At 34.5% G+C, this 18164-nt stretch overlaps 2 protein-coding genes across 3 annotated transcripts; one reads left to right on the plus strand and one right to left on the minus strand.

The window, feature by feature from the left end:
• Positions 1-1547: 1547 nt before the first annotated feature.
• Positions 1548-3849, plus strand: LOC129305142 (pathogenesis-related thaumatin-like protein 3.5). The gene is made up of 3 exons (XM_054945094.1): positions 1548-1619; positions 2390-3053; positions 3240-3849. The coding sequence occupies exons 1-3, from the start codon at positions 1559-1561 to the stop codon at positions 3379-3381; spliced, it is 867 nt and encodes a 288-aa protein (XP_054801069.1). The 5' UTR covers positions 1548-1558; the 3' UTR covers positions 3382-3849.
• Positions 3850-4546: 697 nt separating this feature from the next.
• On the minus strand, positions 4547-16053 carry LOC129305141 (uncharacterized). 2 transcript variants are annotated; one of them, XM_054945092.1, is made up of 11 exons: positions 15685-16053; positions 14267-14495; positions 13444-13591; positions 12304-12402; positions 11211-11368; positions 10470-10635; positions 9097-9233; positions 7713-8400; positions 6382-6494; positions 5076-5331; positions 4547-4969 (listed from the first exon to the last, which is right to left on the minus strand). In XM_054945092.1, the coding sequence occupies exons 1-11, from the start codon at positions 15872-15874 to the stop codon at positions 4673-4675; spliced, it is 2481 nt and encodes an 826-aa protein (XP_054801067.1). In that variant the 5' UTR covers positions 15875-16053; the 3' UTR covers positions 4547-4672. The 2 variants fall into 2 exon arrangements, with proteins under 2 accessions (XP_054801067.1, XP_054801068.1); XM_054945093.1 differs by lacking the exons at positions 14267-14495; positions 15685-16053 and adding an exon at positions 14012-14134.
• Positions 16054-18164: the final 2111 nt, after the last annotated feature.

Below are 18164 nucleotides of genomic sequence, written 5' to 3' on the forward strand. Positions count from 1 at the left end.
AACTCGATAGGTTGGCCTAATTTTTCTCAACCTTATTTAAGTTGGTTAGAACGTTAAAAATATATTATCTTATAAAGTCCTAGCCTTAAATTTTTTTAAGTTTACTAGAGCTAGCTTGAATTACTAGTTCTAAATATCAGGACTCTCTTAGCCACATTTTGTAGCTTGTGTAACTTTTAGCAATGTTTTAAAAACGTTTAGAAATGAAACAAATAATTTGGTCTATGAAAAAAAAAATGTAATTATCTTTCTTCTAACTAAATATGTCCTCCTAAAAAAATAATTTTATTTAACCTTACCTAAGGGAATTGACTGAGTTTACGGAGCTAAGTGAGTACCCACCCCTACCAACCAACATTGGCAGTGGATTCTCTCCCCTGCAAAGGAGAGAAATGGAGAAATCAATACAAATCTAAACCGTTAAATTAAATTTAAAAATTTAGATGTAATAATTTTTAAAAATACATATTTAATTTAAACAGTTTAGATTTACAGTGGAGAAATAGTGAAGAAAAAAGGTAGTGGAGAGAAACCCATCCCCCAATATTGGTCCAATTGGATTGGATTTTTAATAAAATTTAGGTCAAACATTATGATCTCCTCTACAAAACATTTAAATACTAAAGTTTATTGACAACTTAATAAAGGAAAATTGTAAATATTTATATAACATATGCTTTATATTAACATGATGAGAAATGATATTAAAATATCTATATTAATTTTATCTAAATTAACTATAAGTTAGTTGAATATTAAGGTTGAAGGCATATTGAATTATTTAAGATATTGAAATATTAAATGTTAAAGCAAAAAGTGCACACTTGTTTTTTTAACTTTATATGAGGTTTTAATTTAATTTTTTAATTTTATAAGGTATGTTTTTAATCTTTTAATCCTAACAGTGTTAGTTTCAAATGATAAATTGTTGTACTAATCATTATTATTTTAAAAAATTAAAATTAATATATAAATAATTGAGAATGTTTTGTTAATATTTAAAAGTTTAATATTAATTTTTTTGTTAATAAAAAAATAATGTTAGGGTTAAAATATTAAAAATAAAATTTATAAAATTAAAAATTAAAACCTTGAACGATGTTAACATTAAGAATGCCTTTTTGCCAAAATTAAATATTGAATCATGTGTTTTTTATTTTTTTAATTAATTTTTTATGGGAATAAAAAGACCAATGCGCTTAACCCACCTGACAAATCAGAATTATTTTTTCAACTCACTTAACTAGTGCCGTCAAAAGTGATTAGTCTTGTTAATTAAGATACATTACTGCAAATTTAACAAGCACGAAGCATCTGTGCAAGGTATAAAGGAGACACAAAATTATTATTAATGTAAAGAAATAAGAATGGGACTGGTGGGCAAGGTATCATCTTTGATCTTAGGCTAAGCAAGGAAGTCTTTTTGAGTTTGTCTGTCAGGATCCAAAAGATTCACTCTCTTCCACAAGCATTCTTCAATGCTTTTTGTCTCAGCCAATGCCATAAATAACTTCACAATTAACGTTCGACTTGTCCCATAATTAGAAGCTGGGAAAGTATGGCTGATCCATGCACTGCCTTTCTTAAACTCGCCTTCATCTTCATTGTCATTGGCTCAGGTACCTTTCTCATTGCATAATAATAATCTTTTCTTTTCCTTCTTGCATTTTTCATATCTCTTGTTTTCTTGATAGAGTCTGATATTTGTTGTTGTTATCCTTATCATTGACACATCTCTTGCTTTGAACATCTATACCATTCAGAATTCGTTCTTTTTAAATTTCCAATTTAATGGTATTGCTTGGAGATCACTGCTAGTCATTACATTGTATTAAGGTGTCATCCTAGATAGATCTGCACCAAATTCTGTCACTTTCTTTTATGGGTCTCAAAACTCATTAATGTGGCCTTAGAAATCTTAAATTGTTCCCACTTAACACAAATGATATGTAGAGACTTGTTTTGTGTATACACAGTAGTATTCGATGTTCTGTCTGGGTATCATATCCCCAGAAAAAGACAGTGAAAAAATTACCGAGCTAAAAAATCTGAAAGATATAATTTTAAGGACTGCAATAATAACTTGTTTTTGCATCCTTATATGAAAAATTTTTAAAACCTAGGGTCATAGATATACGTTTTTTTTTCCCTAAGATAATGATAGGAGATTAGTGGCAGAGATAAAAATGGAACCTTGACATCAAATTCTCAAAAACTGAGATTGGTGATACTACTAGTACACTATGACAGGGTAAACATAGCATCTTAAGTCATAATATCATAGAGAAAGGGACATGATATGCTAATGTACTGAACTTGGAACTTTGTTTAGTTACTTAGCATTTTGTTTGTTGCTTGGTGATTTTAAATTTTAATTGCTGGCTGGCAGTACCAGAACTGTGTGGAAGCAAGCAAACTTTCACTTTTGTAAATTACTGCAATGAAATAATATGGCCTGGGATAACTCAGAATGACAACTTCACTAGTGGTAGCTTCACGTTGAAGCCATGCCAATTACAATCATTTACTGCTCCTACTGGATGGAGTGGCCGGATATGGGCTAGAACAGGCTGCAACTTTGACAAAAACGGCTCTGGCAAGTGCCGAACAGGTGGTTGTGGTACTGACATAAACTGTACCACCCCAGGAAGCCCACCCACGACGCTTGCCGAATTCACCCTTGGCGACCGTGATTTCTATGATGTTAGCCTTGTGGATGGGTTCAACGTGCCTGTAGCAGTGCAGGCTGTTAATGGCACAGGGAACTGCAGCAGTGTAGGTTGTGATGGAGATCTGAGGAAGAACTGCCCGTCGCAGCTAGCCATGAAGGACGACGGCAAAGTTATTGCTTGCCGGAGCGCCTGTGACGTCTTCAAAACTGATGAGTATTGTTGCACAGGGCAGCATGGAAATGCAGGAACATGCTTGCCTTCAAGCTACTCAAAGAGTTTCAAATCTGTGTGTCCTGCCGCGTACAGCTATGCATTTGACGATCGAACAAGTATTATAACATGCTCAGGAGCAGATTTCGTTGTGACATTTTGTGGATCCAGGTAAACATCATGCTCTAAACCTCTCGATCACTAAGATACTAATAGTAAATCAAATTTCGAAAAAGTTCTCATTATTAATATCTCTAATAATTTCATGCAATAACATATTCCATTCCATGTACTAGAAAGACATTGATAATGGCCTTCAATATTAGATTTGTACAACCTAATTCTTGTTAAATGCAGGAATCAAACGGTACCCACCTCCCATGACAATCAACGTCAATGTAAGGCATCAAAATCAAAAGCTTATAAAGCCATACCTCAGAGCTGGTGGGTCATGATGATGCCATTGGCTTTCATGTTCAGTTCATGGATCACATCTTAGCAAATCATGCTTGTTGAAGATCTTTTCAATGAACACTACTAGTTCGCTTCACTTGAAATTTCCTGATTGCTTCCCTTTATTTTTCCTCAAAGTAAATTGAAGATGTCCTCCAGCCGTTTTATATGTTATGTACATACATTTTTCCAAGTTATAATCACTTCTTTTCTTTCTCTCCTAGCCAGGGCTTTGATAAGGCAATGAATGAAAAGAGGAACATATCTAAGATTATTTCATCCTTTTTCCCCCTTTTTGAAAGGGACAATCACACTCACAAAGTTCCCCCTTCAAAAAGGAAAAAAAAAAAAAAACCATTGCAAACCCTCTGCATTGGGGGAGGAGAACTCACACACTCTCACAAACCCACCTAGGGGTTGAATCAGCAATCTCCCTTTTTTGCGGCACTGAGCCATTGGCAATCTAAGATTGTTTCAATCAATAACAGTTCAATTTCAGAGCTAGTTTCAATTTTTTTTTTTTTTTAAATTTCAGCTTGTTTCCTATGGCAAGCTGCTGAAAATATTTGAAAAAGAAGTAACCATACAATTAGCAATCATGATTAGTAGCCAAAGGGAGACTAGGTCTAAACATTCTATACACCTCATATAGGATGCTATTTGCATGCAAAAATTATCAGCCAGTCAAACACACAAAACGATGCCTCTCCCCTAAAAGCAGCATACAAAGAAAATGCTACATATTTTATTGAATACAATGGAACAATTTCCTCTGGCTGAGGCTTTCATCCATAAGATTGTGCTGGGAAAAGAAACGAGGTGGAGCAATGAGGTGAGGGGGTAAGTACCTCATCTGGTAGCCCCAGAAATCCTTTATCTCCAAGGAGAAACACTTTCAACTTCCACAGCATAATTTATCTTCATAAAACTTTGATTCTCTTTGGATGAATGGATATATCATATAGAGGAGAAAATCCAATAAAGCTCACGTTGCCCATAGAAGATTGCATTCTTATCACATGTAAACCAATTTTTTTTTTTTTTAACCATCAACTCCTTCAATAAAAACATAAAATATGGAGGAACCGTTTGGGAAGAGCTGAAATATGTCTGTTGTGGAAAAGTGATAGTAATACTTAAAAAAATATATATATACATATATATATATATACACGCAACTTCTGTCCATCACGTTAGTGCAGAACTGGAGATAAAGCTAATCAGATCAAGCATTTCATAAAGAGTCAAACTAGTACACAAATGTCGTCTTCTTTACACAAGAATTGACAGAAAATTACATCTATCGTATTCTATAAACAACCATGATCATTGTGCAACTATCTGGACTTAAAACCATTCTGACTTCCTTGTGGTTTTTCTTGGTCCTCAGTTTCCTTTAGCGGACTTACTGATCTGGACTCATCATCTTCATATGGTAAAATTGCTACAGGAGCCGCAGGCACGGCATGCCAACGCTCCCTCACCATACTTATGAACTTCTTTACCATTTCTCTCCTGAACCCAAGCTCTCGTGTAAAGAGATCCAATATAAGAAAGGAAAAAATGTACTTGAATGGGATAATGAGGAGAATAGATGCAGAAAATAACAGCAGCAATGCTACCTCAGTAGTTACCTGAAAAAGGTCAAAATGAATGTACATCAATGACAGGATTTAAAAGCCACCGAAACAAACTATATCATGAGGCCAAGATAATTTTCCATTACCCACATTACTGTACCTGTGGATGACCTGAAAGTAAAATAGCACGCATTTTCAGAAGTGCAACATTCACTTGCTGCATATAATTCTCAACATCACGCATGGCATCTTTTACAGCAATGATCTTTTGTATAGTATTTGATGGAGGCTGATCACGTATTGTGACTTTACCAAAAGACCGTCCAAGACGGCCTTGCTCCTTAAGCCCCCTGATTGTCAACATTCCAGCTCCCAAAATCATCAGCATCATGGGAAAAACATATGACAGCAAGTTTCTGGTAGAGAAAATCAAAATATATACGTCAGCTCAAAGTACAATAACATGAAAGGATAAGGAATCCATTCAGCTTTGACCAAAAAACATAGAAAGAAAAGAAAAAGGTGTCCATTAAGCAATTAGCTATAAATCAACCATTGAAGTACATTTTGAACAACGAATTTTATTCATATATTCCATCACAGAAAATGCTTTCAGGGCGAGTCCACAAGATATATATCACTGCCCAACAGAGAACTTTTAAGCCATAAGTTCAAATGTAGAGAACGGAACTCAGTTTCCATGAGAAAGACACACATGAAAGACCAATAGAAATTTATGTCACAAGTTAAAATGTACTTTCAGTAGACTGAATAGAGTGTCCAGGACAATTCTTTTAGCGCACCTTTTTAAAATTCATAAACTACAAATTTTTGAAACAGCAGAACAAAAGATCAAAGCAAAAATTGCGGACCTCTACTGAATATTGGCACAAGACAATGCATCCATGGAAAAATTTTGAAGTGAATACATGTTTGCTGTTGAAGAGAGCAGTGTAAATAATATTAATATGTTGAAAGATATATAACCTGTATTAATAACCAAACTTCTCAATAAAAACTGAGTGAAGTCATAACCAATAATATTTTCTGAAAAGTTGGGGGCCCAATGGAGAGAATGGCTATATGTGCATCAGGTAGTTCACATAATCTCATATATAGCATTGTCCTAGGTTTTCCTGTATGAAGATGGTGTTCTAAATTCTAACAAAGCCATCATAGTCTTTCACTTAATATAAGTTTTTCCTTTTTGGGAGACTCTTATGTAAAGTTGTAAGGATGGCAAGACTGTAATTTTATTTTTTGAGAGGATACTTTGTTTCCTATATTGTATTGCTTTTCTCTTATCATCAACAATTTTTCCCATAAAAGAAATATTTTAAAATAAATTCAGCAAATAAATGCCAGCAAGTCGATGAATCTTCACATCAACTTTGAGACTCTGCCACAGTTGTAAATGAGAAAAAGAAAACAATGAAAATAAATACGAGTTAACAAGGGAGATCTACCGAAAAATTATTGTGTAGACAACTCCCAGAAAAGCAGCAGTCATAGGTGGGTCCTCCCAGCGCCTTAGTTTCTCAATATTTCTCACAGTTAAGCTCAGAGGAAACAAAAGCTCCTGCAAAAGAACAGGGTCGCTATTTAAAAAAAATGATTTTGGGATCCTATCAAAAGAATAGGACAAAAAGGAGCAGTGGAGTACTGGTACTAAGACCTAGTCAAAGTGAAATTTTGATACTCACAAAACTGTGCCACCACAAATGCCATTTATCATCACACAAGATTTAAGACAAGCAGAAGCAACAGTGCAATATCAAGTTCGATGCATGTAAAATTTTAGGCATTTTATTATTTAGAAGATGAGATTGAGAGTAAAATCAAAGACAAAATGGAATCTTTGTTCTACTACAAATAGCAAGGATTAGCGAGTGACAATGTAAAGCATGGCATGTAACATTCTAGTTATTTTTATTCTGTTTCCATTCAAGGATGATAATTTGTGCATATTTTTTTCCAAAAAGAATGCTATAATCTTTTTCCCCCTTTTGTGATGACCATAATCCAGAAAAAAGGTGACCACATAAAACTGTCTCACTCCTTGGAAATCAACTGAAAATGTGATAGACTTGGAATTAATTTGACCAAGGTCCTCCTCTCATTAAATAAAGAAAATTTCTTCAAGCATGACCCTAGAAGGATCAAATGAAAACTTTTCAGCATGATATATGACTTCAAAATCAAGAGGGATGAATGCATTGAATCATCTGATTAAAGATGAGCTAACATATAAACTAAAGTCTGGACTTTGTTATTACCAGGGACAAGAACCCATATGGAGTATAATTACGCTAAAGGTCCTTAAAAATCAAAATTCCTCTTAAAGACCAAAATTACAAATGGTGTTTCTCAAAATTACCATTCATGCTCTCTAAAGTCAACCCAAAATATTTTTGTAAACATTGGGAACAACAAACTGTATCATTAGATGGCGCCAGTGATAACTTTAAGCATCAGTAGTGAGTTTAATCTTTCGAGAGCTTTTAATGTCTTCTACTATAAATATTAGTTTATATAGTTGTCTGGTGGAACTTCCTTAAACTTAGGTTATTCATAACGTTATCAGGCAACACAAATTATGCCTAAAATTTATCAGAAATCATAATAATATCAATGAACAAGATTTGCAATCAAAAGTGTAGATTCCATAATGCAAGTTTTATCTTGAGTTTCTACAATTGTGTAGATTAATAGTTTGAAAGATATCTATTATCAAAATAATTGATTAGAAAACCAAAAGTGAACTATAATAGAAAATACCATACTAAACTTTACAGACCTTGAAAAGATCAATATTACTGGGTATGCCTTGTAGAGTTGCAGCATCAATTGTTGCTTGAGTTTTCTCTACAGCCTGGTACTTTCTCTTGCATGTTTCTGCAGCTCTTTCTACAAGTGATAAATCAGCCACAACATGATTCTTGCTTAACACTAAACCTTGCTTAATTGAAGAGTTCTTCCAGAAATTTGTGGAAGCACCAGATGCCCAAGATGGAGATTTCATCCATTTCTGTAGGTAGACACTGCCATCTATGTCAAAAGCATTGTTGCAACTATCAGGAGGTTCATTAGAAGGCCTGGTCTCCTGAGTCAGTTTATTGCGGGTATTCATAAATCCTGTAACCAGAGGGCCACCCCAATAATTTACCGCCAAACATTGGAGGACAATATCACCATGCGGTGCATTTTTTAAATATGAGAATTGAACAAGTTTTGTGGGATCATCCAGCAACTTTCGCATTTGCTGAAGGACTTGAAGCCTAGCAATACCATTAATGGCACTGGCTGTTGCTCTTTCCTTTCCTTTGTGAGAACCATACACATCAAACAATGATTCATCAGAATCATCAGGTCCGAACTCACGTACAAACTTGTGTAAAGCAATAATTTCACTTAATAATGCATACCAAACATCTCTCCTCATATCACCTCCCAAGTCAACAAACTCAAGCACCCATGTGTCCGACCTAAACATGAATAAAAGTGGAAAATGGAACATTAGAATTTTTAAAATTGTGAGAGACCCACTATACAGCTATGAAAGTAATGATGAAATGAAATAGTTTCATAATTGTAAGAAAACAAAGGATCCCAAAGGAAAGGAAACAAGGATCCCAGAATATGAAGAATTTGTATAATTGTAAACCACAATCATGCTCTTAAATGACAAAGAGAAGACACGGCAAATTTTTGAGTTATCTCACACATGAACGTTGGAAAGCTTGTTGGATTATCAACTACACGTGATTTTGTTTGCATGAGAACCAAATGAGAAATTATTAAAGAGATATATTAGCATTAAAAAAAAAAAAGAAGCTATATTAGGATTTCGATTTGATGTATTATACATTGATTTATTTTAACAATTTGTTAGGATTTTATTGAATCATTTATTAGGAATTTCCTATAATCTTGTATTTTAAATTGTCAAATCATCTTGTATTTTAATGGGCTCTATATAAGACCCTTTATTTTGGGCAATATATATATAGATATAAGACCCTTAATAGCTAGGGTTAGACAGCTGAAATTTGATTGATTAATAAAGGTCATTTAATTGTCCCTTATTTCTTCTACATTTCCCTCCTTTCCTCTATTCTTGCTACTGATCTTGCATCACACCATAAACACATGATTCCTTAACTGTTGAAGCTCTTACTTACTCTGAGCCAAAGGAAACAGAAACAGCAGAGTCAAAAAGAGAAGACCCTAAAGGTCCAACTTTTGCTTTCTCCACCTGTAATCCTTCATATGAAAGATCCAGTCTCATGGCTTTCTTCTCTCCCAGTAAGCCAACGGTCTGAAACATAGTTTGAAAAAGGTCAATCATACAAGATGTTTACTGCTTTTATCAGAATCTTTTGCATTTTGATCTATCATCAATTCATTATTTCACCAACTCAAGTGACTTAGCTAGTGCGTACAATGCGTATCAATCCTTACAATATATAATTGTAACATTTTCAACCAACTCTCCAAGTTTGTTTTCTGATGGGCCCATAATTAAAGGACCAATGATAAGTCACATTGCTGTAGCTATGAGAAGTGCGAGTGTAAGAGAGTTGAAACTAGGACAGAATATATGCAAACATACATACATATACATATGGGAAGTGCATGTCAATGAGAGGAAAGTAAAATTCAGCTATTGCGAGAAAAGCTCTCTAGCCTCTCAAGTCTTGAATGCTAAGGAGAATTTCATTTTGTTCCTAGTTATTTTCTCTATTTTGCTGTTTCTGTTTCTAAATTATGTGCTTCCGTAAATCAATTTCTCATAAAATCCTCTGAATGTAATTGGATTCTCCCTTATAAATTTAAAAATATATTAAATTAATTATGACCAGTCCAGCCATCATTCAACCACAGTCCGACCATTGATCATTAAACCAATACCTTTAGCTGATTCAATGGCCAGTCCAATTGTTAATCCTTGGTATACTTATGTATCAATAAAGAATTTCAGGTATGAACAGAAATTGTTACTGTTGGCTAACAAATGACATCAGAAAGGTTATCTTCTGAGCAGTCTGTCTTCATATTTCACTTTCCTTTAATCGTTTTCATCACACAAATTTTGTTGTTCATTAAAAAAGTTTCCATTGAAATGTGACAGGCCAAGGTGGTCTTTGTTACCAGCAACTATGTTGCAAGCATTGAAAGAAACATACCTAGAGTAAATAAATGCTAAAGGACCCGAAACTTAAGAAGAGCCATATAGGAAAAGGGGAAAATCATGGCATGAAGCCAAGCATGTAACTAGTCAGAAATATTTTGGGCTATCACAGAATTCAACTCTGTTCCTGTTAAAATTTAACTTTCTGTGCCATGACATACAACAAAACTAATCGTAGGACATCTTTCCTTTGAGATCCCTTCCGTTCAATGGTAAGATGATGACCTCGTAAAAAATTGTGGCAATAGCCAAAGAAATAGATCAGAGTATTTCATAGCTTACATATTTTAAAGGATGTAATCATGCAAATATCAAAGTCTATGAAAAACTATCATATGAGCATCTCAGGAAATTATGAAATACCTCAAAGTAGATGGCTTTATCGGTAAGAGTGAGCTTGCCAGGCCATGCCATATTCTTCTCCCATTTCAATACAGGCCTTTTCCTGTTGGAACCAATGCATAGAATTCTCTCCTCAGAAAGTTGAGGAAACTCTGGGATATGATACGACTTGGGTCCTTCATACACTCTACAGAAACCTCAGTATAAGTTGAGCATACTAGTGCTGGAGTAAGTGCTTGTTTATATCTTTTAAAGAGCATACCAACAGAATCAAGCAACCATGTGGATGGAACAAGCCATTAAAGACAATGCAAGTAAAAATTCCTGTCATCTTTTAACAAAAGATGTGCCTGACAAGCAGATATCTCTGGCATGAACATTCAGTGTACTAGATCTAAAATTGAATAACAAGGAAAGCTGTCTGAAGTGACATGATTACAAGAAGTTCAGAGGAACAAACAAAAGAACAAACTAGAAGAGAAGGAGCATCCACCATATGTAATAAAAAGGGACATAGTTTTGAAATTCCTTTCATGACAAAAAAGGTCATCTAAGGAAGAGAAAAGAGATTCCATTTTTTTTCAGTTTAATGACCATAACTAACCAGATCCAAATACAGAGTGCCTACTGCACTAGGTGAGCTTGACATTGGTAATTTCTTAGTCCATTTATCTTCCTATAACTTGTGTGATCAGAACCACATGTTGCTCGCATGTCTTCTCAATAGATTTATCATATCTCCAACCAAAAGATTAAACTCACTTGACAAGTTCGTTAATGTAAGTCAGCCACAAGCCCAAAGAGATCCCCCTTTCATCACCGGCTAGAGCCTTGAATAGATTGTGTGCTGTGGGGCGGTCAACCACACCAGCGACAGCAGGAGCAATATGAACAAAAGCCTCTTCCGTGACGAGCTTACTCTGCAGAGCCAATAAGAAATTATTATCCAAAGTTCTCTCTCACTTTCTCTCTAAATCATCACATAAAACAACTATGACCAAAAAAAAAATCTAATAAAATATGAGAAAACCTGGTCCAAAATTTCTAAACAAGATATCAATGATTAAATTCATACAATAATTCGGCTGAGCTATCTTACTACCAAATTTTCTTTCTATCCTATACATGCTAATTCTCAGTCAATGCCTACTGCAGTCTACGGCTGATTCATCTTTTGATAACTTCAATATAAAAAGTTTCAAAATGCATTCTCTCTCTCTCCTTCGCAGAGAGAGAGTCTAAAAAATTGCATAAAATAAAGAAACAGATTGCCAAAGGAAAAAGCAAAAATGCAGGCATGAATAGAGTTAGGGGAGAAAATGAACTTTAGTAGGAGTGACATTCAGTCCAATGGATTGTGTTTACCATCCTTGAAAGTCCAACATTAAGTCAAGTAAGTAAAATCAAAGCATGGGAGACTTCAAATTGAAGTATTATGTCTCCTAACATGAAACAGATCCTCTATAGAAAGCTCACATAATATGGGCTAGATCGACCATGATGACAAATTAATCATATAAAAACATATAACAAACAAGAGGCCTGACAGTAACATGTTAATCTGTGGAAACATACTTCCTCAAAAACATGTTTGGTACATGGAAAATATTTTCTAGAAAGGAAATGAGAGATGTACCTAGAATAGGTGTATTTTCCATTTCCTTCTAGAAAACACTTTTCTACCTACCAAACATTGCATAAGTTCCTCATCAATGGCTATCCACTGGCACTTTATTCTCTGAAGTGCCGCCTGAGCTTCAGGTGAGCCAAATTTTTCCTAATATCTTCCATAAGCAACTAGAAGAACATAATATATTTTCTAACATTGGTTGAATTGATAAAGAAAAGAAATGACCTGGAAAGAAGCCTTCTCTGAGATACTTGAAAGCTCATCACTGTAAGGATTTTCCCATGCAAGCATGGTTATGAATACAAGCCTCTGGAAAGCAGGTTCCTGCAAACATGAATAAAGTTTTATGTCAATTAAATTAGGCCTGCACGTGAGAGAAAGAGAGAGAATGCTCACCACCAGTTAAAATTATATATTTAATCTACATCCTGAAGGTAAAACAACACAAAGACAAGTAAACAGTAAAATCTAATGATCAATCCAAGTGAGATTTGCATACTGTCTTTAACATAATGGCAGAAAGTGCACAAACCTGATAAGGGTGAATCTAAGACAAATGCATCTCATAAGCACAACAAAGACTAGTGACTAAACCAATGCATCTCATAACATTATAACAAAATCTAAGACAAATCTTGATCATAAAAATTGCAAAGGATTTTGAGCACAACCTCCTCAAACAAGAGGAGGGCATGGCTATGGTTGGCTATCAAAGAATGGGGAGTCTCACATGGGCTTCTTCAGCTGGCAAGGAGGCTGGAGATGAATAAGCACAACTATATACTACCAAGACTCACTGTTGCTAACCAGATGCCTGATTAGTTTGAGGCATCTTCATCAATGGTGAGATGGAATCTGATGAAAAAAATCCATGCCTCCCCTCAATCAGAACATCATATATGAATTCAATATCTACCAAGTCTAACCCAAAAGGGTAACAAACCTCGTATTACTTACTGATATGAGTCATCGCTGATCTGAAATAAAGCCTAATGATATTTTTACTAGAGCAGGAAGAGAAAAGAAGAGAGATTGATGAGAGAAAGAAGTTGCATTGAAGAGATACAATATACAGCAACAGAGAAACAACAAATATCATTAGGCACGCATTGAAATCTAGACCTTTCAGGAAGAAAAAATAGAATAAAATAAACAAAATATGCTTCCCCATGTTTGTAATGAGAGATGAAACGAAACACCCAATTGAGGATATCTTATCCTCTTTCAAGCTCTATTCTCTCTCTCTCTCTCTCTACACTGAAATCTTACTATTTTCCCCTTGAAATAACTTCCAAATGTTCCCCCTTGTACTATTCAAAACAGAATATTAAAAATTTCCACATCACTACGTAGATTATACTGTACCTTTAGGGAAGGATGAACATGAGAGCTATCCCTTGACAAGAACCTAAAGCAGCAATATTCAACCAAATTACGGGCATCTCTGTATACTGAATCAGGAACAAGAGCTTCATAAATTTTCTGCATTTTCCTCCCAGTCAGCCCATTCATCCTGCATATCTTATTAAAAAAAAGTCAAATAATAATTTTTGTATCAATTTGATAGGCATACACTAAGAAGAAAATAGAATATTACGTTAGAGATGCAGTCCTTTTCACAAGGCAAACTTCATTAATAAGCAGAATGTATTGAATTATGTCAAGGAAACATAAATAGAAAATTTAAAAGTGAAATGCTCTCGGAATTAACAGATCAAAGGATCTTCCAATGCTTCAATTTTCCACAAAAATTAATTTCTCCAACTGACAGTAGTACTTGGAAAATCTATTCCCATGAAAATTTTGGGGGGAAACAAATCATTTAATTCAATCTCACAACTTATTTTTGGTTCACATAATCTGACAGATATGTTAATTTTGAAAGAAAAGAAATTTATGTGAATATGGGAGAAAGACAAATACGAAAAATCACCAGGATATCAATGATAGAAACTAGGATAACAAATTCCAATATTCTTTTCTTTTTATTTTGCTTTTCCACCGTACTCTTGGAGAGTATGCTGTAATTTTGTATGCACGTTCCAAGGGTGAGTTCCTGTGTCATGCAGCATTTAGTAATTTACTGCTTAGTCTTGAATTTGTCGATACATAATCCAGCCTAAACATTTTCTCAAGGACTAACACATAAAGGTATTACCTAAGATAAAAATGTAGCGCATGCATTCACCTGCTAAATTGCTCAATACATGTAACAGCAGCTAGAGAAAGAATGCCATTTTCTGTTCTGCGGTCTATGGTCTGCTCTACCATAAATATGTCTTCCATAACTTGAAATCCAAGATCATCTTTAGGAGCAGACTTTCTATTTTGACCAGATTTTGCAAGCGGGGAAGACACTTCATTCAAAAAGTCTTGGGTCTTCGATAGCCATATATTCATTCTTTCTTGGATTGAGCCTTTCAAGAGAAATGAAGTTTAAAATTAGAGAACAGCCAAAAATAGGGCGTGTGGTGAATATATTAATGCATAATAATAATAGTCTGATGGAAAAACCCAGACTTCAAGAAGAAAAATAATCGAGCACGTCCATGTCATGATTGCTTGACAATTGTCAGTGCTTGCTGATTGATAAATTCAGTTGAGAAATGGATGGCGCAAGTAATAAGGTTTTCACCAACAGTTAGAAAAGTGAAAAGTATATGTAACCAATAAAGAAGGGAAAAAAATAGTCGCCTGATCAGCTGGCACTTGCCTCTTCGAGAATACAAGTGGGAGTTTGGTAGTTCAATGCAAATGACCAAGCCCAAGCAGGACGACTATTATTGCAGTAGCATTTTCCTTTTATTTTTGTTCAAATAAAGCATCCCATTAAAACGGCTACCAAGTGATTGATTTCCTAGTCTTTAACTACATTCTAGTCAGTTTCTTTGTCAGCGATGCGTGTTTCTCTCATCAATTAGCTCCGTCATTGATCCAATACCACATGCTTATGGTTGAGACGAGAGAAGAAAACTTGAGTACAACTTGCATATCTTTGTTATCAAGTTTACTAATAAAAACATAATAAGTGGACTTTTATGTCATTAAATGATCGGATCTTTTAAAAAAAAAAATCCACCTGTCATAATTTAATAGAAGATCCTAATGGCAAATAGCTAAGAAACTTCCACCAACTCTAGTCCAAAGTTGAAACATTACTCGCCACCAATGGGAGGGCCCTTGCGCTCTTTGCTGCAATGGAACTGGTGCATAGGAAAAGATAGAGGAAAAGAGGATAAAGAGAGACAGAGAAGAGAAAGAGAGAGAAGAAGAAGAGAGAATAGAAGAATCTGAATATTACTCTGATTATATCCGAAAACATAGCCTTCGATTTACAATTAGGTTCCCTATCATTTATTCCAATTTCCAAGAGTAACTAACTAACTGATTATTCTTGATTTATTTTCAAAGTACATATCAGGAACAATGAACACTGGGAACTAGGAAACTATCAAAATGAGTTGACAAGTAACATGTATGAGCTAAGAGACTACGAATTTACTTTCTGAACATTTTATGATAACGTATGATCACAATATTACACAACCGTAATTCTAGCAAATATACTTCAAAACAAAAATTCAGATGAAGAAGGAAATCTGATACCAGCGCTTATATCATTCAGGTTCCACCTATCCCCCAGAGATTGTCGTACGAACTTGAACGGGAACTTCTGCTCTGAAACTATTCTTGCAGGGAATTTGTATTTACATAACTCTCCCTTGTCGTAAGAAATCACATAACAATTAGAGGCAGGCGATATTCTCAAGTGGGTCAAAGGAAGCTTAGGCCCCATCTTTACGTATTTTTTCTTTCTGGGATTTCAGGATTCTAGCCAGGAACTCAAACGGAAAGATCAATCATCAAAACAAAAATTAAAAAAACAAACAACACTGTCGGACAAGACACTCCAGAGGTCGCAGTGGAGAAGAAGATAAGTACCGAGGAAAAGTGACAAGGACTTGCGTAGATGCTTTTGCCATGGCTTTCTTCGCAAATTGCCACATTTATCATTCACTTTGCAACTCCAGTCTTGGACCTTCGTGTGGTGAGCCACGCGGCTGCCTCGGCGGCTTCACACGTGCTAAATATACAGTCACGTTGATATGACCATGCCAACCTATGGACATGTATATATGTATGTATGTGCATACATACAGATTATAAAAAAGGAAGAACTATAATTAGGTATCACATAAAAAAATTAATTACTACAAGATCTATTGATAACTGAACTAAACTGAATTTTATCAATGAATCTTATAGTAATTAATTCTCTTGTGTAGGATTTTAATATAATTGTTCCAAAAAAAAAATTTATGTACATGGCCAAAATTTATGTGTGTTGTTATTATATGAATTTATTTATTTAATAATGATATCAACCAAGGTGACCTCAAAGTCTAGATTGATTACTTGCATTACATAGTCAAAGTGTGAAAGAGCCTAAAACAGTAAAGGCAAACAAATTTTAATAGGCGCAGGATGTGTGGATTAAAAAAAATAACAATAAAATAATAGTGTATGTTTAGAATTTGGATAATCAAATTGATCAATTTTAAAAAACAAAACATGGTTTTATAGAAATAAATCCAAATACTTCAATGTGATGTTTTGATGCGCATGGATTTGAATTTGAACTAAATTCATTATTTGAGTAATGAAAAATGTTTGGATTTGAATTTAAATTAAATCAAAATCCAGATCCTATCTCAATTCTTTTATAATTTCAAATTATTTCTTGATTATATTGGAAGTTTCTCTCTTCCTTTACGTTCATTAGTTGACTTCACCACCTTCTCAACGTTGATATCATTGCCTCTGGCCAATATCCATTGACATCACAAGCAATGACCGAAATACCAATATCGATATTGACCAGGACCTGACAATTGATGATGACAGGAATTGGACAATCAAGGTCGACCAAGATTGGATAGTTGACTTTGACTTGGATCACATAGATGACACTAACTAGGATTGAACTACCAACATTGAAAGTATTGGGTTATCTACCTTTAGTGGATTGGCCCAACATATAAGCCTATAGGGCTTTACCGTGAATACGAAAGGGTTTAGGTCCTTAAGTATAATATGCTCCGAGCCTTTATACGCAAATATCCTTGTTATTCAATTGATTATTTAGAGGGAACAGTTTCAATATAACCTCCACATTCATGAAAAGCATTCATGTAAGGGGTTAGTTAAAGCATATAAAACTAAGCATTTTTTAGCTTTTGGTTTGATACACACAAAACAAAAAAGGCTCTCATATGCTTCCTACTTGAAAAGAAATCCTTCTCTTTCGTCTGTGCATTTGTTGTGAGTCTAAGAACCGAGTTCGATTTGTAATTTCATTCCCGTATACGGTATAGTGCTCGACCAACTCAACAAGTATGCTTTCCTCCTCAAAATCTTATATTGGTATCCAAGTAATCATTTTTTTGGGCTACATTTCCTGTATTTGAAGAACATATGATGATTTGTTTGTTTTGGGTGTGGGTCCACGTGTCGGGTACAGAAAACCCGACCCAAATCAAAAAAATTAATTAAATAAATAAAAATTAAATATATATATATAATTTGAATTTTAATATATATATATATATATATATATTTGGACACGTGGTACATGGGACCCAATGGGATCCTCCATCAGCGTGTGGTCAACTCCATTCAAAAATTGCCGGCACGTGGAGCACAACAGACCGACATGTGTCACTATTAAACATGATAAGGTGGCATGTGTGGTGCATGTGCCTCTTCTGAGGGTGAAATATTCTTTTTTTTATTTTTTTCAAAATTTCTTAATCTAGAATTGTTCTTGGGGCACATGCAGGACCATATTGGGACACAGTTTGTCTTGAAAAATTCTTAAATTTGAAATCTTTATTTTGATATATAATTCACCTATTTTAGAGACAAAACAAGAATTTATTTTTTGAATTATCTAGTGCATTTTATGAGTTTAATAGAAAATTTTTTTATTTTTTTATTTTTTTAGGCAAATATGAAGCAAGGGGCTTCTAGCAACACTGATAATTCACAAAATAATTTTATTAGTGTTGAGTATTTGGATGAACCAA

Source organism: Prosopis cineraria, unplaced genomic scaffold, assembly GCF_029017545.1.
Source record: "Prosopis cineraria cultivar Desert tree isolate PC_DT_omini unplaced genomic scaffold, ASM2901754v1 PC3, whole genome shotgun sequence".
NCBI lineage: Eukaryota > Viridiplantae > Streptophyta > Magnoliopsida > Fabales > Fabaceae > Prosopis > Prosopis cineraria.